The 23,680-nt window shown below is 34.9% G+C and overlaps 1 protein-coding gene across 1 annotated transcript in view; it reads left to right on the top strand.

Moving 5' to 3' along the window:
- LOC6031792 (carbohydrate sulfotransferase 1) overlaps positions 1-23,680 on the top strand; it is a 46,865-nt gene that overhangs the window by 17,458 nt on the left and 5,727 nt on the right. Inside the window, exon 3 of the mRNA XM_001842448.2 lies at positions 12,410-12,589. Coding sequence (XP_001842500.2) covers positions 12,410-12,589 — 180 coding nt within the window. The remainder of the gene's footprint in view (positions 1-12,409; positions 12,590-23,680) is intronic.

Consider the following 23,680-nt stretch of genomic DNA (forward strand, 5'->3'; position numbering starts at 1 on the left):
TTAATCTCTTACAACTGCATCACTTTCACTGTGTAATCCATCCATTCTGTTGAAATGTTTTCAGATCGGATGCAGTGCAAACTTCCTCAATCCAGTGTCACCACAACACAATGGCCAATATCGTTCAAGCTCAAAGCACTTTTTCGAAAGTTCCTTCTCCTTTTCTTCTCCTCATCTCTCGACCGCGTCGTCGCTTTGACTTCCTTTCACAATTTCTCGGTTTTATGCAAAATTTCGTGCTTTATCAGCACCATTCTATTTTCCGCATCTATCAACTTTTAAGCGAACCAAGTCAAACTCTTCTTTTGCTTCTTCTTATAGTCATCTTGCGCAGGCAGGCAGCTTTCTTGGCGGGTGGTTGTTCCGTCGTCGTCGGCCATTGTGTTCGAAAAGTTGGCCAAACTGTGCCATCGGGCATAATAATGGAACACAACGCTTGTGCCGTGCCGTGTCGCGTCGCGCCGTCACATACAATATGTCCGCTGGAGTTTGGTGGCCTCCAAGCGGCGATACTGCTGGGGGTCGTTCATAGATGGTTAGAAATGTCGAAGATGTATTAAAAAATAATATTCTTTGATTTTCCATTAAAAACCATAAAAAATGGAGCAAACATTACCATGTAAAGGAAGGAAGTTATATGTGTTTAAAATATGACATGTAATTCTAGAGACTGCCCACGTTTATTTTTTTATTCTGCTTGTTGGTATTTTTCAATACCTTTGACTCAACGCGGTTTCAAAAACACCAGAAAAGCAAAAGATGATTTTTTATTGGACGCTTAAAAAAATCCAGATTTATAAATAATCTAATATTTCGCTCAGAACTTATAAAAACAATTAAGGGGTTACATGCATGTAGCAAATCACAAAATTTCATATCACAGAAAATTTATTAAATCCACCATATACATGATTTTCAACCACCCTTGAAAGTTTCATGAAGATATTTCATGATTGAACTGAGTAAGAAACGATTCAAGCTTAAACAATTGTTGTGCGCAAAACTAACTGTCAAACTTAGTGAGCGTATTTCTCCAAACACCGAGTTGATTCACGGATGCCACGATATCTCAAGATTGGATGGACCAAATTGTAAATAAAAAATTAAAACCATGCGATTTTTTATATGAAAAAAATATATTTTAATCTCTTTTTAAAATAAACTTTTTGAAAATCGGCATTTGTCATGCATACGGAACCGGTTTGTTGTAAATAAGAGAGTGTTGAGATATTGTGGCACACGTTTTTTGAAACTGCTAACTTCAAATAGCTTTATCTCGGCAATAATATAATCACATGTTTTCAAATTTGTTGTGTTAACAAAATTAAATGTATACTTTAATGCCCTGAAAACAGATTTAAAAAAAGTTTAAGTCTGTGCTCATACCAACCTCTGACATTTTTGCCGATTTGCAGGTATGTAACCCCTTAAATACGGGTACTTTTGACATTTTCGACCACTTCAATGTTATTTTTTGAGTAAATTTCAATATATGATTGCTTTTTTTTGTTTGAAATTGAGACTCATTTGGTCACAGTTCCTGATGGGTTATGTTCTGATGAATTGTTTGAAATTATGATTTGAAAATTGATTAATTTACATCAAATCTTAAAGTTTAAAACAAAAGCTGACCTTTCCATCTACAATGCAAGCTTTATAGAATAGTTACCTGTTGTCAAGGAGTTTGCATATTAGTTTCAGCTTTCAAAGCTTTCAAATGTTGATCCAGAATTGACTAATTTTTAGCGGACCTACATCATATTCTCACTTATTTTCATTATTTAGTGTGGCTTAAAAAAAATCATTTTAACAATATTTCAATAAATTTGTCACAGTTTAAATCTAGAGTTTTTTTTCTGAGAAATTCCTTTAAGCTATTAGGTTTCATATGTCTATAGGTCATTTTTTTTCTAGAAATGCGTTTTCTTAGTAAAAATACCGATCAGCATATTTCTTAAATCTGATTGTTGTAATGAACTTTTTGTTACCTTTCCGTTCTTTTAATGTGTACTAACATTGACCAAAATATGAGATCGATCCGACATCTACAACCAGAGTTATTCAACTGTCTCATTGTAGACGCACTTGGCAGAAAAAATGAGACAGCTGGGGAACAATGAGACAATCTATGAAAATCAATACTTTTCTAGTAAAACATTATGGTTTTGTATTGTTCCATAGCAGGAGACTTGCCTTGCACATTTTAGAGCAATTTTTCTAACATGAAAGTTTAATAAACAAAAGTTATACTAAAAAGTAATTAAATTTTGTAAAATCCATACAATAATACCAAATAACATTGTATTTTTGGTTAAATGAGGTTCAAACTCTATAAATATTCCAAAAATCACTTTCAATTCATGTTTTGAAAGATTTCCATAGATTTTGAAAAGTTTAATGAAGAAAAATCGAAGTGGCATAGCTAAACCAATCAAGATGATTCTTCTTTCCAGTGATTTGTTAGGATGTCTAGATGATTCTAGAACTTTGCAGAACTTAATTTGATCAAACTAGACATCCTTACAAATTACTGGAAACAAGAATCGTCCCGTTTGTTTGAGCAATGCCTGAGAACCAGCGAGTTGAAGTTACCGTTCCACCTTTTTTGGGAGGCTAGGGCGTCCGTGTAAGTTGGACATGCGTTGAGCATTCCAGTGTTAAGGTATCGTTTCTTAACTAAAGTTTTTTTTTATTATTGAACCCCCATTTTAAATGACTTCACGCAATTGGATTTACGTTTTGAAAATTATTAAACGTTTAAAATATTCCTGATATTTTAAAAATATCAAAACTATATTTGTATTTCTCTTTCAATTCGAGCCAAACATTTCATTAGGGCACAAAACCAAAACGTAAACATTCGGGATTATTCCACTATTCCATTCATTAGTACACTCCCTACATGCCCTCCAAGAATTAGATTGATAACAAACAATTTCCTATTGAAAAAATCAAAAACACAAAAGGGCACAAAATCATGTTCACTGCAAACCAAAAAAAATGTTCAAATGTGCCCTTTTATTTTTCTTTAGGTTCTCGTACTTAAGGAACTTTTTGTGTTGTAAAGTGAACTTTTCATACATTTTAACACTAATTCACTTTAAAAAAAGTTTGGTTTACTTTTCACCAAGGATTTCTGCAGAGAAAAACTTAGTCAAAAAACAATATTTAATACAGTCCCGCGGCTGCTGTTCAGTAAACTTTTGAAGAAAATTTATGTATCACATACCTTATCTACACTATTCAATCACAAAACTTCACCAATAATCAAAATTTCTACTGAATTCCTCATTTTTTCTTACTAAACAAAAGGGCCCGTAAACATCACTCAAAACAACAATCCGGTGACAGCGCTTTAGAGCCCTTTCAGCTCTCTTCGAAATTGCATTTAGAAAGGGCCCATTATGAACAACAGTTGGAAAGTTAAAAGGGCCCAATTATTTTTTTTTTAAATTATGAGTTTTATTGCGAAAAACAACAAAAATAAAGAAGCATTTAAGCAGAGTTGAGGATAATGATGTGTTTTATCGTATCATCAGTAAAAATACCATCAGTCAAGCTTCTTTTTTAAATAGGAATTGAAACAAGTTGTCCACTTTTTGCAAGCGATTTTCTCGAATCTCGAATTTTGGTTTTGTGCCCTAATGAAATGTTTGGCTCGAATTATTCTCAAACCACGTTTGTCATGAATGCCTCCCCATAAACAAAAAAAATAACAAAAAAAGAAAAGCAGTGAGAGACAACCACAAGGAGCAAAGTATCTTGTGGTTTGACGCGCGACAAGTGGCGCATGGTTGACTAATTTTAAATGGCATCAAGAAAGCTTTTCCTTTTTCATGCCTTGTCACCACTCTGAGCTCTGGAAGAAGCAGTGGAGTAACTACTTGTCAGAAAAGACACAAACACTTTTTTTTCGTGCGCTGGACCGGCCGAGCTCACGCTCGTTCACAAGCAAAGATTAATTTCCTCTGCGCCAAATGTTGGTGAGAGTTGCTGTCAAGTGTTTAATTATTTAAAAGTTTGAATTCGTTTATGCGAATTTCATGGAATGCCGTGCATATTCATGAGGTGCTAAAGTCCGCTCGATGAATAATTTGGTGTGTGGTTTTTGGGAGGTTTTATTTAGTCAAAATGAAAGAAAAAGATGGTTTATAGCAGTTAAAATGAAATTAAAAAAAAATCAGCTCTGTTTATATTGATTACGAAGGTAAATGCGACCATTGAAAGGGTCAAATGGAGTTGACAAAATCATGTCACGATCATCTTTTATTTTGTCGACATTGTTGTGCAGGTGCGAACAGTTGACGCAGAGTGCAAACAGCATTCATTGCTTTGGCTGACAGGCCGCAGCAACGCTTGGAAAACAATATAAATTCAAGCGCATTTTACAGCAACAAACAATACAATGGTGCACAGTGGTGGTGACATTCACCGGCAGTGCAACGAACCGTCGTGCGATGCTTTTGACTTAAGGTTTGTTGACATACAGTTGATCAAGATGTTTGAACTTAGGTGGAAACCCATTGTTATAATTGAAAATGATTTAAAGTTTTATAAATTTTATAATTTTTTGATATAAATCAGTTTGTTTTATAGAAATCCATTATCAACAGTTTACCCTAGATTTGTTTTTAATATTTTACGCGAAAAAAAAAATGCTAGCCAAAACCATTTCATTAATTCGTCGCCGGCACTATTGTCTACTAGTATACTAAAAATGTGCAGAAATGTTGGTGGTGGTCTTTTGCTGGCTGCTGTCCGGTCCCCGGCGCATGACCTTACCCAGCGGAACTGGTCCAGTTCACACAACACACCAGCCTGCAGCACTGGTGACTGACTGTTGCTGACAGCGGCCGACTGCAATAACAAACGAGTTGGGGCTGACATTATTGTACCTATACACTATGGGAAAGAGTGCCGCAATCGGCGTTCTATTATGCAAAATTATATTAGCCACAATAAAGAGAGAGCAGCAAGATATTGGTTACTTTCATACAAAACAATAAATTAAGAAAAAATATGATTTTCAATTATAATTCACTAAATTATCAGATCTTCCAGTGGCGATATTATCCTACACTGCAACTGGAATTAAAGGTTTTGCATTATTGGCTGGTAATGTGTTTTTTAGTGTAAGATTAAAGAAACTCATTACCAATAGAAAATGTTACAAAAAAAAGTTAAAAACACTATTTATATACTTGTATAATTTTAGTATTACAAAATCTTTTATACAGTGTACTACTCGTACCATAAAATTTCGAACTATTAAAAAAAAAGAAGCTATTTTACAAACATGAAAATAAATTTTTCCACCCTTGGTAAATTCTTTTTTTATGAAAATGAAAATTAAAACTAGCTTGCATGTCATTGTGCTATAAAATTTATTTACTCTAGGTCCGTTACTGAGGCTTGTTTTTTATTTACTCTACTCACTCTGCTTTGCGCTAATAGCAGCTCTCACTACTCATAGTGACTTGACTGCAGCAGAAGCTTACTCTTACCCTGGCTTGAATCGGCCGCCGGGTGCCGCCATGCTCTATAAAATGATAACGGGGCCCCGGACAGCTAAATGAATCTCCTTTTGCCGCCGGCGTTGATGGTGGAGAATAGGGGAGACCAGGATAAGGTGTCTTATTTTACGTTGAATTTAAATGGCATATAACATTCTTTGCTTATATTCTTAAAAATAGAATTGTTTTATTTTTCCTAATTTTTTTCTAATTATTAACAATTACTTCGAATACAAATCTAGTTTGTTGAGATTAACTTTCCCCTTATTTCCCGCTTGGTGAAACGTCTTAAAGGGGACTTGGTAGAAATGGAGGATGAAACGGTGTGTGAGCGCAATGAGGCGCAGGGTATTTATCCCCAATTTTCAACGCTTCAGCGAAATTAACCGCGCGCAAAGCTAAGCACACCCGTAGGTATAGGCACTCTGTTTAAAATTGCAAATCACAGAAGCCGGGTAGCCGAAGTTGATTGCAAAGCGGATCTGATGACTAGCTTAGGTTTACTTAAGGTAGCGGGCTATAATTTTGGCCGGAATTAACTAATTCGAATGCAAGCCTTAATTTGAATTGCCCCGACTTTGTCTTAAGGGGTAAATTTTGTCCCTGATCACGAATTCGAGGTCCGTTTTTTGCGAAAAAATTGGTGTTTTTCAATAATTTGCAACCTGAAACGGTGATGAGTAGGGTTAGTGAAATTTCACGATTTTGCGGACAGCGTGAAATCCGCGAAATTTGGCTTTTTCCGCGAAATCCCGTGAAATTTAATGTTTAAATGAGACTGTTATGATTATTCTCAAAATATTTTATCAAATTTGAATAGGGCTAAAAATAATCTAAAGAACTACTGTAGAGTTAAGCGAGTGAATGAAACTACTGTAAAATTAAGCGAGCGAGCCCTATATTACTAATATAGGGTTAGTGAATTTTTACGATTTCGTGAAATTTTTGAAATTTACAAATTTTCTCTTAACCTCTCATCCATCAATACTTTTTAAGTAGTATTCAATTGAAAAGTTTGATATGAACCATTTGAAGAATTGTTCAGATTTTTCATTTTTTTTGGAAAGTAACTAAATTTAATAATATTTTCATTCGCTGTTATAAAACATTTATAACTTTTTTATTTGTAAGGTATAATAAAAGTAAAAAATAAAAAAACAAGCATTGTTTTAATCAAAATAAAAAGAAGAATATTTTTGTTTTTCAAATCACCTTTTAAAAACATTTCAGATTTTTTTTTTCTGAGGCCTGTATAATTTTTACGACTTTTGATAATTTGGGTTGATGATTCTCGTAAATGTTAAAAAATACCACATTTTTTGTTTTCTGTTCTAATTTTGAATAAAAATTTAAATTTCGTTACAAATTTTATTATTTTTGTCTATTGATTATAAATTTATTTTTTGAAAAGAGGGGTGAAAAACATTTTTTTTTAAATGGACTAAATATCGCAGAAAATTCAAACTATTTTACTCATTTTTGCTGGACAATATTGTTAAATGTTGCTTTGATATGAAATTCAATAAAATGGAAACTGATAAAACAGAAGCAAGTTAGGGAAAATTGTTAAGCTTTATTAGTCGAATATTAAAAAAGCAGTTCAATAAATGAGAACACGCATGCCCTACATTTTGTTTCAAAATATAAATAGAGCCCATCTATCAACCAAGTGGAAACTTTTTTGAAAATTGTGTTTGAACGTGACACAAAAAAATCTCTCAATTTTCAAACAAGTTTCCACCTGGTGAAGATTTTTTTTGTTTATTTTTATGCTTCATTATGTATGAAGCATAAAAAGTGTTTTCTGTGATTAAAATACAGATTTCCAGAATTATTTTAACATTTTTCACGTTCCGCGAAATTTGCGTGAAATTTTATGTTTTGAAATTGAGGTCTCCGTGAAATTTGCTATTTTCAAGCGTGAAAAATCACTAAGCCTAGTGATGAGATAGAAATTTGATGTCAAAGGGGCTTTTATGTAAAATTAGACGCCCGATTTAATGGCGTACTCAGAATTCCGAAAAAACGTATTTTTAATCGAAAAAAACACTAATTTTTTTTTAATTCTCCCGTTTTCCGTTACTCGACTGTGAAAATTTTTGGAACATGTCATTTTATGGGAAATTTAATGTACTTTTCGAATCTACATTGACCCAGAAGGGTCATTTTTTCATTTAGAACAAAATTTTTCATTTTAAAATTTCGTGTTTTTTCTAACTTTGCAGGGTTATTTTTTAGAGTGAACATTGACCCAGAAAGGTCATTTTTTCATTTAGAACAAAATTTTTAATTTAAAATTTCGAGTTTTTTCTAACTTTGCAGGGTTATTTTTAGAGTGTAATAATGTTCTACAAAGTTGTAGAGCAGACAATTACAAAAAAAAATGATATATAAACATAAGGGGTTTGCATGTAAACAACTCGTGATTGCGGTTTTACGAAAATAAAATGAAAAAATTGGTTTAAAATTTTAAATTTTAAAATGAAAAATTTTGTTCTCAATGAAAAAAAAAAGATTCTTCTGGGACAATGTAGATTCTAAAAGAACATTAAATTTCCCATAAAATGACCTGTTCCAAATTTTTTTGCAGTCGAGTAACGAAAAATGGGAGAGTTTTAGTTTTAAAGTGTTTTTTTGAAATATACGTTTTTTTCTGAAAAATATTTTTTTCGGAATTTTGAGTACGCCATCAAATTGGGCATATAATTTTACATAAAAGTCCCTTTGACACCAAATTTCTATCTCATCACCGTTTCAGGCTGCAAATTATTGAAAAACACCTCTTTTTTCGCATGTTCAAAAATGAAAGGGATCGTACCACCCCTCTGTCACGAGATATCAAAAAACGGACCTAGGATTCGTGATCAAGTTTCACGCAAATCGAAGAGGGGTCGGGGCAACTGCTGTGTGAGTTGGCAGAGAATTACCCTAAATTTATTTTATTTGTTTGAAATTTTGTTGCATTCAATGCTACACAATTACTATTCAATCCCCGGCAACAGTTGACTGAACCTGCCTGCTGTTAAGATAATTGTGAAAAGTCCAACAAGGCGCGATGTTGCTGCGGTAGATAAGGGCCGCTGTTTTTTTTTTTGTTTACAATTCAACTCTGTGTAGGATAATTGTTATCATTTCCATACGCTCTGCTGTATAGTTTAACTTTATGGCGTTTGATAGACAAAATGTGCAATGTAAATATGATTGTTATCAAGTATTTTATGAATATAACATCAACTGAATTAGCGCCACTAAAGTTGTTGGAAAGTTTCATGGCATTGAATTAAAAGTACCGAAAACCGGGGTCAGGTTGATAGCTCAAAAATACGAAATAAGAATGGTATGGAACCATACTGAGCTTGGTAAAGATGTGTTCTAAGTACCTCAAGAAGTAGTTTTCAACAAATTTTAAAAAGTTTAAAAACTTAGTTAACTTTAATAATGACAAGATTGTCGAATAGGATTATTTAAAAAATCTGAAGGTTTCATATTTTTCACAATGAAAATAAGTTACACTAATAACAGTTCAAATATGTTTCTGAGTTACAAGTTTTAATTTTAAATTTTTATGTTTCTTTATAAAAAAGTAATAAACTTACACTCAAACAATCATTTAATAGTTTTTTTAAACATTTAAAGTTACCTTGCTGATGGTTATTGCGCGTATTCCCAGAAAAGACACGCGGCATATCAGCCTCGAAACGACGCGTCGCACTTTCGCCAAATGCTCGCTGTCAAACATACTGCGCATTTTGTTTTTGTTGATCTTCTTCTTCGAATTGGATGGAATTGTTGCCAGGTATATTTTTTATTGCACCAAAAGTGCAGAAAATCGCTGGCAACAAAGTCTACGGCACAGTCAGAAATGCCGCGCGGCGTGTATTTTTGAGAGAAACGTACAATATTTTGACGCACCGTCAGTGGGGGTGACATTGGGTCTGGGGGGGTGAGATTGGGTGAAAGTGATTTATTACGGATTTTATCATTCCTCAGGTTATTCTCAATGAAACTGAATTTTGTTAAAAGGGTTGTGTAGGAGACATCTTAAAATGACTTCGCTGAAAAAATCTCGTTCCTAGAACAAATCCTGTTATTTTGGCAGATGTCTGAAATTTGGATACGTTTTTGGCCAAAATTAACTTCTCGAAAAATCATTTTTCTAATATTTTTGTTAGAATTGCTCGAAAACTACCCAAATGTTCGAAAATCTCCACTTCAAACATTGTAGCGTGTCAATACGATTCCCTCGAACAAGAAACTCTGTTGGATGACTTGTTGTTACCATATCGTTGTATTTGAACATCATTTTAGTTTCATTTGACCCAATGTCACTCTTTCTAAGGGGTGAGATTGGGTCAATTTTCAAACTATTGGCATTTAAGGTAGTGTTCATCAAAATCCTCTATATTTTGGGAAAATGTTAGTAAACTATCTAAGAACAAATCTACGTTGAAATATTTTTGATATTATTTAAATTGTTTTTGTTATCAGGAAATTACGAGAGGTGTATCATTTTTTGACCCATAGTCACCTTCACCGACGGTAATCAATTAATTTTTTACACTTTTACAGTGACTATGAAAGTCACCGCAATCCAAAATATTAAAAAAAAACTCATAAGGATGCGTGATTTAAAAGGGAAAAGTTATCATTTTACATTAGGGTGGTCCAAATCCGGGCTTTCTCGGGGCTACACCCTGAAATCAGCTAGGCTAAATTCCAAATTTGAGCTCATTCTGACCACGGGAACCCCTCCCTCGCTTGAAGTTTGTATGGGAAAAATCGTCAAAATATTTCAGTTTTTTACCTGCGGAGGGCACAATACATAGTCGTTTAATCTTTATGAATTCTAAGATGTAGAACCTTCACTAAATTTTGAACAACTTTCCCGAAGACACCATATTTTTTAGGATTTTTTGCTGAAAAGTTATTATCATCCGAAAAGGGCCGTTTTTACGCAGACGGCTCTCAAGGTATATCTTTGAGAATATTTCTAAACGAGCTAGCATTAGCATACTCAGATCCTCAAGGAAGGCAATAATATGAGCGTTTTGAAAATTTCGACGTTTATGGACACCCCCTTAGCAATTTCAGAACAGGTTTTATCCAAATAATTTCCTTGACAGGGACAAGTTGATTTAAATAAAAATATATTTGGTGAACAAATGATTTTTATCGAATTTTGAGCTTAAGTCCGTTTAGTGGTGCGGTGGTTGGTTGTACAGGGTTATGTAATCACTTATAGTGTACAGCAATCAATATAGTTTCGGAAATACTACCCGGGCTTGCCAATCGGTCCGCCGTCTGATTGACAGATTCCAGAGCTAGTCGTAACGTAATTTCCTGTCTGACCGATGTAATCACACATAACTGGATTGGTGGGTAGTTTCACCCTTCAATTCTCTACCGCCACTGCCGATAATCTGATGCACTAAAGCGAATAGGTGCATTCGTGTGTGTGTCACACACTACCAGAGCGCAATAAATGGCAATTAAGTGATGTGACACTCCGTGGGGATGGTGTCGCGCATATTAGCATACAAACCGACAAAAGAGCTCCGATTGATCTACACGTGAGACGGGGTGTAACAATAGGCCAATACGCAAGAGCATTATTAAATAAAAATGTCACCTGTGGCCGGTATTGGTGTCAACGGTGGATTACGCCACACAGATTCCATCGTGACCCAGCTGTGGTGTCGGAGGCCAATGCCCAACCGATACGGGATTACACATCCAATATTCTATACCCAGTAATCACATTAGCTCTCACGCCCTCCACACACGCCGCGAGTAATAATGTGATTAATCTGTGATATGTAGGACAGCAGCAGCAGCGGTGGTGGACATTGTGTTCAAATGATTTATTTACCGTGGGGTTTGGCTTATAACCAAACACCTGAACCGCACGATGTGTGCATTAGAATGTCCAGAATACAAGATCGTTAAACGAACTGTTGTTTCATAATCGTCAAAACGTCTTTTTTTGTTAAGTCCAAACTGATCTATACTAGTTATGTTGTGATGTCGAAAAAAACTTGTCCTTGTGTTCAAACATTAAATAAAACAAAAATTTAAATTTTTTCGCTATTAATCGGGCCAATATTCAAAAGAGTCACAATAAATTTCAGAAAAATATCATAAAACGTTAATAGTAATATACTGAAAATAATTTTAAAAATATTTTCAGCTTGTTTAGCTCTTGACGTATTCTTACAACTCGGCTGAGAAATTGCATCGTTTAGCAACTTTTGTGTTGAATTACGGTAAATTCAACAAATTATGAAAATTATCTCACAGTATAAGGACACCCTGGCGTGCCACATCTGGGAAGGGGTACATCTTTTATGTAAACAAATTTTAATTTTACCTCTAAAAAATTGTAATTTTCCACTTTTTTGTGGTAATGTCACTTTTTCAGTCTAAATTGAGGTAAAATTACATCATAAATGAGGTAATATTCCAAAATTACACCTTCCAAATTTACACAATTTTTTACTGTGTACATAAAGCACAGTCCTGATGACCAATTAGATGATTATCTCTGTGGTCATACTTTGTGGTGGACCGTTGTCCTACCGTCGATTGGGGATCCGACCCCGGTGAGACAATCCAGCTGTGTTGGGTTGCGACGCATAGAAACTGAGGACATTTTGCATATTTAGCGTATCTGATTGTTATGGTTCCATTCCATTCCATTACATCAGCAATATCGACCACAAATTCCGGCAATCGAATCATGGATTGGCGTGGGTGACCCATTCCGTCCTGTCATTGTTGACCGTGGTTGTCGTTGTCGATGCTCATTACCGCAAATGACTGTTGAGTGTTAATATTTTACGCTCCACCGACAATAATAACATATCTTCTTACCTGTTTTTTTATCCCCTCTTCCACAGTCTAAACGTGCGCGTCATCCTGCTCATTCGGGACCCGCGGGGGTCTCTGCAGTCCCGCAAGCATCGGGTGTGGTGCCCCGGCCGGCCCGACTGTGACCACCCGCCGACCGTGTGCAACGACATGCAGGCCGACTACGAGGCGGCTGTCGAGCTGACCAAGCAGTATCCCAACAAGTTCAGGTGAGAGGAGTACTTTAAGCTATGATACTACTTGTTGCTAAGAATCAGTGTTAGGGGAGAGTGGGGAGACTTGATCCCCTTTTTTTGTATCGCACATAACTCTGTCAATTTCTCACAAAACTATGATCTTTTTGCATGAATTGAAAGCTTAAACATTCAACTTTGTTTGGCTGATAAGGGTATTTCATCAGATAAACTCTTAGAATAATGCCAAGCGTTTTAAAAAAATATTTTAAACCGGCAATTTTAAAATGTTGGGGGTAATTTGATCCCCCTTTCAACATTTTGAAGAAATCTTAAGCAAAATGTTTCTTATCAATCCAAACTTTTAATTTTCTATAAGATACAGCAATTTCACATTAAACCTGTACGTTTGTGTTCAAAATATAACAAGTTTAGCATGTAAAATATTTAAAAACTTAAAATTTTCTTTTTTAAACCAAAATTGAGCATGTTTACAAAAGCTGGTAATTTTTGTTTACAAAACATTTGAAAAATGGTTCAAACTGCAGTTAGTTATGTACAACTATACTAAAGGAAACTATGTATGAAAATCCAGCTCAATTAATTAATCTTGAGGCTGATTCCAGTGACTGTAAAAATGCAGGGATCATGTCTCCCTCAACGCACTTTTTTAAACAATTGATTGTAAAAATAGTATGACGATAAATTTAACGTCAAATGCGTAAGGGTTTTGGAGTTGATATGTTTATCAAACAATTCATGTATAAAAAATATTTTTTTGAATAATTTTTGAGTGTTTTCTATACTTATCAAAACAAAGAAAAAAGATCTCTTGGAAGTTTTTTGCAGCACTTTTTAGAAAAATGTGTGTAACTCAATTTGAACATTTTTAATTTTTTTTCTATGTTTTCTACAATGAGTTTTAGTCAATTTCGCACAACTTTCTAGAACAAAGCTAATTGTTTTACCCACATGCTGACGAGATACAGGCTTGGGATCAAGTCTCCCCGGGGATCAAGTCTCCCCACTCTCCCCTATAGCAATGTCGTGTGCTTTGTTGGCGCATATAGATGTTGAGCTAAATTGAATTAAGTAAAAAAATGATCCAGCGGTCTTTATAGATTCCTTAAACTTTATTCAAATAAGTTATTCAAACCAAAACACTAGTATTGAGGAGTTCTATGCGATTTCACAATTTTTACGCGATTTTCAAATGTTCAATTTCTGATTTGCATTCCCTAAGTCTAAAGAAATCATTTTGTATCATTAGTTATTCCTTACAAGTCTAGCGAAGCATAGTGTTGGTGTCTACTCGTAGTTGCCATTATTTATTTTATTTTTTCATACAGGTCTCCACAAAAATTTGGAGGTTGGCCATACAAAATGTATGAAATTCTGTACATTGAGAAGAATTATTGTGATCGGTTTCTATGGCAAAGTTGTAGGTTATGATATTGTTATAACTAAAAGTTTAATGCCCAAAATACATATTTCCTAATTTTTGGTTTTTTATCTGTTTTAGGAGGCTAAAAAGCCATCTTTTGATCAATAGTGCGTGATGGACATGGTGCAAAATCTGCTACACTCAACCCCCGGTGGTTGGTCACTTTTTCGTTGGACACTTTTTTAGTTTGTACCGCGTTGGTTTGTCAAAGTCAAACGAAAAAGTGACGAACTGTCACTTTTTACACGGCACTCACGCACACTATCAAAACAAACGTTTGATAGTGTGTGTGAACTCCGTGTAAAAGAGGTGTCAAACTAAAAAGTGACCCCGTTGTTTGACAACAGTTGGTGTCAAACCATCGGGGTCTGAGTGTATTTGTATTTACTTAAAAATCATTTTTATAGAGAAATTGAATTTGCAACCGAGAATTACTTTACAATTGGTTTTAGATAAGTGCCACTTTTGGATGGTAATTTCGATTTTTTTTTTGTATTTTAAAAATACTTCTTAAAAGAAAATCACACAAGAAAAAATATGTTTGAAAATTAAAAAAAAAATCCTACAATTTTCTCGTGAGAACTTTATAAAACAATAAGATCTACTGCCTCACAAAAACCAAATCGATGAAAATGAATTTCTCTGAGTGCAGTGTTGCGATTTTGAGCGCTCATCCGCTCATGAGCAAGCATTTTTCGCTCATTCGTGAGGAGGAGCGCGACGCGAGCTCGCTCACGTTTGCTCGTGCTCGTGTTTGCTCATTTATTTTATGAGCGAAAATGCTCATCCCGAGCAGACGGAAATAACTTGGGAAGGTCAGTTTTTGATATTGTGAGAAGATCGAAATATGTTATTGGGATGATCGGATTAGTTGTTAAAATAACAAAAATCAATAACAAAGATTTGTTCGAAGAATAACTTAAACTGTTATTATGTTGTTATTGCAATAACAAACCAATAACACAGAAGGAATCATGAAGGAATAACAAGATTTGTTATTTTGTGCGGAGAGGTGGAGCAACATAATAACAAAAAATGTTATTGAACTGGTCTGTCTCCATAACAAAAAAAGTTATTGTTTTGGTTTATTTGTAATTTTCAAATAAACCTGCAGTTGCCATAACTCCTCTGTACTAGTCAGGGCTGCAGAGTCGGGTACCTCCAAGCGACTTTGAATCCATACTTTGAAGACAACTCCGGATGCAGGATATGACGTCAACGACGACTTCAGCTCTCCAAAAATACCCGACTTCACAGATTCCGACTCCAAGTAAAAGTTGCTGAAAATTTGCTGAATCCGATGCAGTCTCCGAGGTATCCAGCTCGAACTTCAACGTCAGCTCCAACTTCCTGGCTCTGTGAAAATAATAACAGTTTTTGTTATTCACACTTCAAAAATTCTCAATAAATAAATCAATTCCGTTAGGGAATATAATAAAATTAAAAAAAATTAACTCTCAAAAGTTAATTTTATCGGATTAATTTTAGCTTGAAACCCCATTTCATGGTAAAATAAATGACCCCGATGAAATTGGTCAAAATTCTCCCATAGTTCTAGCCAATTTTAGCAAAGTCCCTTAGGAGGTATATCAAATAATTAAAAATATCAACTTTCAAAATTTCAACTTTTTAGAATAATTTTTGCTTAAGGACCCCATTTCATGGCCAAAATAATGAACCTGACGAAATTGGTCAAAATTATCCCATAGTTCCAACCATTTAAACAAAGTCCTTTAGGGGGTATATCAAATAATTAAAAAAATCAACTTTCAAAATTTCATCTTTTCAGAATAATTTTAGCTTAAGGACCCCATTTCATGGCCAAAATAATTACCCTGACGAAATTGGTCAAAATTATCCCATAGTTATAACCATTTTAAACAAAGTCCTTTAGGGGGTATATCAAATAATTTAAAAAATCAACTTTCAAAATTTTCAACTTTTCAGAATAATTTCAGCCTAAGGACCTCATTTCATGGCCAAAAGAGAATCAAAATTTGTGTACATCCATAAGAAAAATGTGTTCCGAATTTGTGGATTTCAAGGGTCAATGTTTTTCTTTGAAAACTTGATATAAAACGTAAACATTTACAGCCGGTCAATACATCAATCGAAAGATCGCAAGAAAAGCTTTCACATGCAGGTATTTGCAAGTCATTATGTTCAATTATCGATTTTCTATGATTTTTCGAACATTGGTCGATCTGTAAACTGTTCCGAATATGAGGGATGACTGTATGCAATTCCGCGTAAGAGTCTTCTTACCCCAAATACCCACAAAAGAGGGAGGGCCTCGTGGCGCGGTGGTTAGCGGCTTCGGCTTGCCAAAAAAAAAATTATATTTTTTCAAGATTTGGCCATTTGAAAACAGAGGCTTTAAAAAACAACTGTCGTAACTGCGTAACTTCACATAATCCGTATGACTTTCACTATTGAATGTATTTTGAAGCAATTTCTCTCAATAAAAAGTCGCAGCTTAAACACTTCCAATAGCTTGATGTGATTGAAATTCAAGTCACATGGTCCATTACTTTTCACCGGGCCAAATCAACATCTTCATCAACAAGCCAAGCCACCACAGTGCCAATCATTTAACATTTTCCGACATGCTTGAGCACAAAGTGTGCAACATATTTTCTCCTCTCGGGGCAGCAAGCATAACACAAATTTATATGGCTATACATTATATCACAGCATCCCAGATTGCCAAGTATGGAAATTCCTTGTCCCAGCGTCGTCCAAACCCGGAGCTCCTACTCTCTCGGTGGAGAGTGAAACCGAAACTAAAAGAAGGAAAAGTGCCATTGCATTAGTATTCATGACTCGCCCACTCTGTCTATCATTAAAATTGCGAACATAAATAGCATAGGAAACGCTTCAAACTTAAACATGCTCCCCGTGGGCTATTCTCCACGCGCTGCATAGTAAGTAAGTGCGAATGACGCCTGGGGATGATGCCTTGGGTGGCTTGTTTCAATCTTTTTTTTTTTATTGTTAAATTTAACTCACTATTAAAAATCCAGACACTTAACAACAGTTTTTTGTAAGTATGTCAAAACTTCTTCAAAAAATCCTTTATTTTAGGGAAAAGTTTTTGAAAATGTGTAGAAAAAAATTATTTAGAAACTAACAAGAAAATACAAGAACCACCCCAATCAACACACTATTTCTTGCTTTTCCCTAAGGCAAAAAAACTCAACGCCTCATGCCCAAAAGGGAGGGGGCGTGCCTCAAGTCAAATCTTTTTTACCCATTCTCAGCACGCATTTAAATTACTAATAGAGCTGCCTTACCTGCTAAACTCAACAACCGCAACGCGAAGCGAAAGTGAAAGGTATATCAATCGGAGTTCGACAATCTTTCTCCGTGTTCGAATGTGTTTTGCTAGGTCCGGCGTTGGAATGGCATTGTTGGTAGATTTTTTTGTGCATTGCCATCTGGCATAACTAATGACTATGAGTGCTGGAGAGGAATTTCGCCTCGGGCTCTTTGAAGATTTGATAGTGTTGCCTCGATTATCAGGATTTTTAAAATGATGGTTAAAAACCATATTTAAGTTGTTAATTCTTTGTGTGACATTGAATCAGGCGAACATAACACCGTTATTATTAAGCAATTCCATTTGAAAACAGCCTAAACCAAAAAAAAGTTCTCCGATCGGGCTCAAACTTTTTCTGGGGGTTCCTTGGGCAAAATAATAAGATCCAATTTTTTCTTGTTTGGCCATTAGGGTGACCTACTTTGTGCTAGGGTAGTTCAAAAAATGGCAATTTTCGTCAATTTTCGCAAAAAAAAACTTTTTCAAAAAATCATATCCCGGCGTCAATTCATCCGATTTCAGCTGTCTTAGATGCAAAAGAAAGGTGATTAGTTGCACTGCAAAAAATCCGATGGTAAAATCGCATGCAAAAGCATGCACATCACCTTCGTCAAAATAAACACTTAATATTACACACTGCATGTACATTTTTTGCAAACACAAAAAAAAGTTGCAACCGACGGTATTCAAACCCAGCACTAACAGTAAGGACTGGCGCCTTAGCCCACTCGGTCATCAGACCAATGAAAAGCTGTAAGGATTAACGCATATATGAGCTCGACATTTCGGTCAAGTAGGTTTCCCATACTGATGGGCTACATATTTCAGGGTGTAAAATCACATTAAATTGCATAAAATAATGCAATATTTATTTTACACTTAGGCCTTTTACACGCAGCTGGATTACTACTTTTTGAGCTGTGTGGGCTATTTGAGAAAAATAGTAAGAAGTTTCAAAAATCTAGCTTAACATTTGAAAAATTCGTATGATAACTTTGAAATGGCGTTTTGACCGTGTCTGGACCAAAGAGCCTATGTCTGAAAATATTTTTATCGGATTCCTCGGAAAATTTCACATATCATAACAAAAAAAATGGCGATGTCAAACCGTAAATTTCTGAGATATGATTTTTTGAAAATAAAAACTGAGTTTTTCGACGCGCCACGCGGAAAAACAGGAGATGACGAAATCGCCAAAAAGTAAACTTTTTTCACTAAAACTGTGAAATTTTCCGAGGAATCCGATAAAAATATTTTAGACATAGGCTCTTTAGTCCAGGCACGGCCAAAACGCCATTTTAAGTTTTCATACGACTTTTTCAAATAGTGAGCTAGATTTTTGAAACTGCTTACTATTTTTCTCAACCATTTGCAAACATCCAAACTAATCACCATTCTTTTGCGTCTAAGACAGCTGAAATCGGAAGAACTGACGTGAAGATATGATTTTTTGAAAAAAAAGTGGTTTTTGCGAAAAATGACGAAAATTGCAATTTTTCGAACCATCCTACACAGAAAAAAAGTTGAATTTTGGAATGTTGAAAATTTGGTAGGTTGAATATTACCTCTTTTTTTGAGTAATATTACATAACAAATGTGTAAAAATGTGACCCGGATGAATATTCATCAAAAACTGATGAAAATTCATAATTTTCTGGGGTCAAATTAATCACTTTTTTGCCACAAAATCTGTCACCATTTCCTGATGAATATTACCATCATTTTTTTTCTGTGTAGCACGATGTAGGTCACCCTAATGGCCAAACAAAAAAATACGGATCTAATTATTTTGGCCAAGGAACCCCCAGAATAAATTTGAGCCCGATCGGAGAACTTTTTTCCGGTTTAGGCTCTTTTCAAATGGAATTTCTGTATTTATAATGCTCTCCATACCTTATCTTTAGGTATTATATTTTTCATATAGAATACAATTTTATAATTTTTAAATTGAAAATATACCTTTCTGGTTTATTGTCGATTCGGAAAGATAATTTAATTTCCCTTCTAATGACCGAACCACGTAGCCTAGTGGTAACGCTCCCGCCTAGCAAGCGGTAGATCGGGGTTAAAATCCCGGCTCGGACCAACACAACTGGGGATCGTTTCTCTTCTGGATTCGATTGCTTAGTAAAAGGAAGGTAGTGTATCGTCACAAACTGGACCTTATTACGACACCTTGGGAAGGCGACCTTTGGAATGTTAACATTAACCTTAACATGTTAACATTAAGTTGAGAAAGAAATCGCCACTGAATCCGCTTTGTAAATGCCGGACCCGATACTCTTCAAGGGTGTTCCCCTCATGAACTGGGAAAGATTTACTTTTACATGACCAATTTTACAGTCAATTAACAAAAAAGGCAAGGGGTTTCAAACCATTTTTTAAATTATTTTTTTCAATAAAAAATACGTTTTCCGGAATTTTGAGTACGCTACTAAATCGGGCGATTTAACATATAAGTCCCCAATTTTCAAGCATCACCATTTCAGGCTGAAAGTTATTGAAAAACACGTCTTTTTCAAATGTTTAACTTCGGATCTGGGACCAAAATTACCCCTTAGGATAAAGTTTCACGCAAATCGAAGTCGGGAAATTTTGTTATGATTTCGTGTGAGTTGTAATGACCGAAATATCTTTCGAAATCAATAAATTAAGCAATCCATAAAATTAAGAAGGGAAATATTCTAAGCATGTGTCTTAAGACAGAATTAAAATATTGCTTCTATCAATTCATCACAAAAAATCTATGAATTCTTGTATTTATTTTTCCTTTTTACGTTCACATTTACGAAAGGTGTAAGGTCAAATATAGAAAAATTAAAATAATTGCGAAAATGTTTCCTAAACTTTTTTGAGCAATTCCATGTCAAATAGGGAATCGGTTGTACCCGACCCTCTCCGATTTCAATGAAACTTTGTAGACATGTTATCCTAGGCATATATAAGCCTTTTTTGTGTATATGGAGCCAGTCAGGATGGAGCAACTTACCTAAAAAATACAAAAATCATTTATTGAAACGGTTTTTTTTTTCAAAAGTTCCCTTAACATCTCTTAACGAGAGTCGATTCTCCAGACAATTTTACATAAAAGTCTCCATATTGACCATTGTCCTAAATCCAATCCTTGTGAAGTTACAGCGGTTTAAAAAATAAAAATGTTGAAAAAATAGGGTTTTTGATGGTTTTTGGCAATTTCTATAAGACAGACTTGATTTTTCAGTCTCGAAAATATTTTTACCGGAAAGCTCGTCCAATTTCCCATATGTTGTCTTTGACCACATTTCAATCGGATGCTAATTACATTGCTCATAACTGAAAACATAATATATTTTTTCAGTGTAGTATAGTAACTTGGATAGTAAATTAGCTTATATCTGTAAGCCCAAACATCCAATCGAAATGTGGTCAAAGACAAATAGAAAATTGGACGAGCTTTCCCTTAAAAATATTTTTGAGACTGAAAAATCAAGTCAAAAACCATCGAAAAACCTATTTTTCAATATTTTTATTTTTAAACCCGCTGTAACTTCACAAGGATTGGACTTAGGACAATAGTCAATATGGAGACTTTTATGTAAAATTGTCTAGCGAGAATCGACTCCTGTGTTCGGTTTTTGAAAATTTTGATGTTTAGGGCTTTTTATGTTTCAGTAAATGATTTTTGTATTTTTTAGGTGAGTTGTTCCATCCTGCATTTTTTGGAGTGTTTTTTTCTTTCAGTGTATTTTTTCGGGAAGCCCGTCAAATTTCCTACAAATTTGTCTTTGACCACTTTTTGATGCGATGCAACGGCTTCGAGATACAGCTATATTTAAATTACTTAATACAAACATATTTAAAACACTTACGCCCTTCTCAAATGTCATTATCGAGTGATAACATGTCTACAAAGTTTCACTGAAATCGGAGAGGGTCGAGAAAAAAGTACCTACAAAATTCCTGTTTTGGGCTGGAATTGCTCTTTTATAATTTCAATAAGAGTTTCAAATTTTATACATTTTTATTGGTATGGACTTTGTTAAAAATTATTTAACTTGTTTTTTATCGTCTTCTTTGTCAAATCAAGACAGACGATTGCGGATTAATTAAAATTAAAATCACTCGCGTTCTGACCTGAAATGCCTTTGGCCAGTTGTCGCACATACAGATCAAAACTTCTTTCATATGAAGAGTGACAACAATGCACGGAGTTTTTACGATTTTTGTTGATCTGTGAAGGTCAAAAGGTTAGGGGGCACAATGTGGAGTCATGAACTCAATTTAGCCCAACATCGACGCCCAAAAATATTTCATACTTTGGTTAATACTTAATACTTAATTTTAATTGGTATGTTCCAATGCTTTTTCTTAATCTGCAACGAAGTCACCGTAATCAAATAAGTAGAAATCAGAAAAGAAAATCTCAGTTTAAAATGTTTCAGACCTTATTGGTCATCAGGAAAATTGATAGTAATTCTTCAATTTTCAATGCCGAGTGAGGGAATCGATTAAGGCTTTTGAAATACCTTTCCCCTTTCGATTACTTCACACAATACGCAGACTTTTTTTTTGTTCGTAAAATCGAAACCACGCGATGAGGTTAGCCATGAAATGCGGGCATAAATTTTGTTGAATTATCGGGTGCTTGCAGGTTAAGTGCACAATCCATGCGGAACTGCGGTACTAACCCAACAACGTATAAGGGCGAATCAATCAATGCCCGTGATCTTTCGACGCAATTACACGTTCCACTCTGTTTGGACAATTAGACGGAAGTATCGGTTCGTTCTAGAATTTTCTGCAATTTTGTTTTACAATTTTCCAAACAAACTTTTTTTTCTACATTTTCAAAATCCTCTTGCAACTACAAGGTAAAATTTTAAAACAGTTTAAAGTTTGATGGATAGCTCAGTTCAGGCTTGAAAGCTAATGCAAAACAACATTCTTAACCTGCGGGGCTGGAAAGTTCGACAACCTCCATCACCATCCAATTTCTTACTGACACGCCAAGCTATTAACAGGGCAGTAAGTGGTACCCACTTGGTCTAGGGGAGAGCAGCTGAAGTGACTTGAATTATGACTACTTTTTATTACTAGTGAACACTTCAACTTTCAACTCAGTCTCCCCTAACCCCATACGAAAGAGTTAGACGCTGCCGACGCTAACCAACGTGGAAAAAGGCGTGCCTAAGTCGGATACCACTCTCGGCTCATCAGCACACCGCACTAATAATGCAGCTGCCAAATGATTAGGAAATTCGTTTCTAGCTTCAATTATTGGCGATGGATTTGATGTAGGAAAAAAAATGTTTGCGGAAGCTGCGCAAAAAAAGATCATCATATGTGAATGATCGACGATTGGGGGTAATTTTTGCTCTGTTTAAAAGGCACAATTAACAGAAAATGTTGAGAATTGCATCTACCCGAAAATGAAAAATTGGTTATGTCTTGGCAAATCGAAAATGTGTTTTTCTTTTGTTTTTTTTTTTTAAGTGAAAATTAAGTACAGATTTGCCCTTGCTATTTGTGTTATTTCCAGTTAATTTAGCCAATGAACAATTATCTACGAAATCGGCCGTTTTTGTGCATTTTTTTTTGGCAGCTGTCCATACAAAAAAAATCACATAGGGACCATCCATAAACCACGTAGACACTTTTTTGGAAATCTCAACCCCCCGCCCCTTCCCCCTTCGTGGACAATTGTCCATACAAAAAAAATGTTTTGTATGGAGCGTGGACAATCGCCATACCCCCCCCTCCTAAAGTGTCCACGTGGTTTATGGATGGCCCCATACATAAAATTTCCCAAAATCCGTTTTTTTTAGGTTCTTTGTTATTTATGTTAAAGGGAAAAACACAATTTTTGAACATTTTTTTAAGAATAAAATGTTTTTTGGATAAATAGAAAACTCGAATTGTTTTTTTTTGCAATTCCGTCGTGAAACTACTTACTTTTCCTGTCATTCTTGAACGACGAAATAGCCTACTTTTCTGTACCAAAAATAACAGAATCGAATAGCAACACTTTTCAAAATAAATGCCGAAAAGTTCTACTTTTCAGCACTCAAATGGGTGCTGAAAAGTTGAACTTTTCAGCACTTGTTTCGAAAAGTAACACTTTTCAACATTTTTTTTATTTAAACGATTTAAAGACAAAATACATGAAAATTTTACATAAAATTTCACTCAGTGTGTGTTTTTTGGAATTGCAAAAAATGTTGTATGGAACTCGTTGCAAAAGTTGATTTTTTCAGCACTCTTCGTATTTATCCAACTCGGTGAACCTCGTTGGATAAATGTACGACTCGTGCTGAAAAAATCCTCTTTTTGCAACTTGTTGCATAAACTACTATTTTGTATTTCAGTTTTCAATGTCACGCCGGAA

Source organism: Culex quinquefasciatus, chromosome 2 (assembly GCF_015732765.1).
Source record: "Culex quinquefasciatus strain JHB chromosome 2, VPISU_Cqui_1.0_pri_paternal, whole genome shotgun sequence".
NCBI lineage: Eukaryota > Metazoa > Arthropoda > Insecta > Diptera > Culicidae > Culex > Culex quinquefasciatus.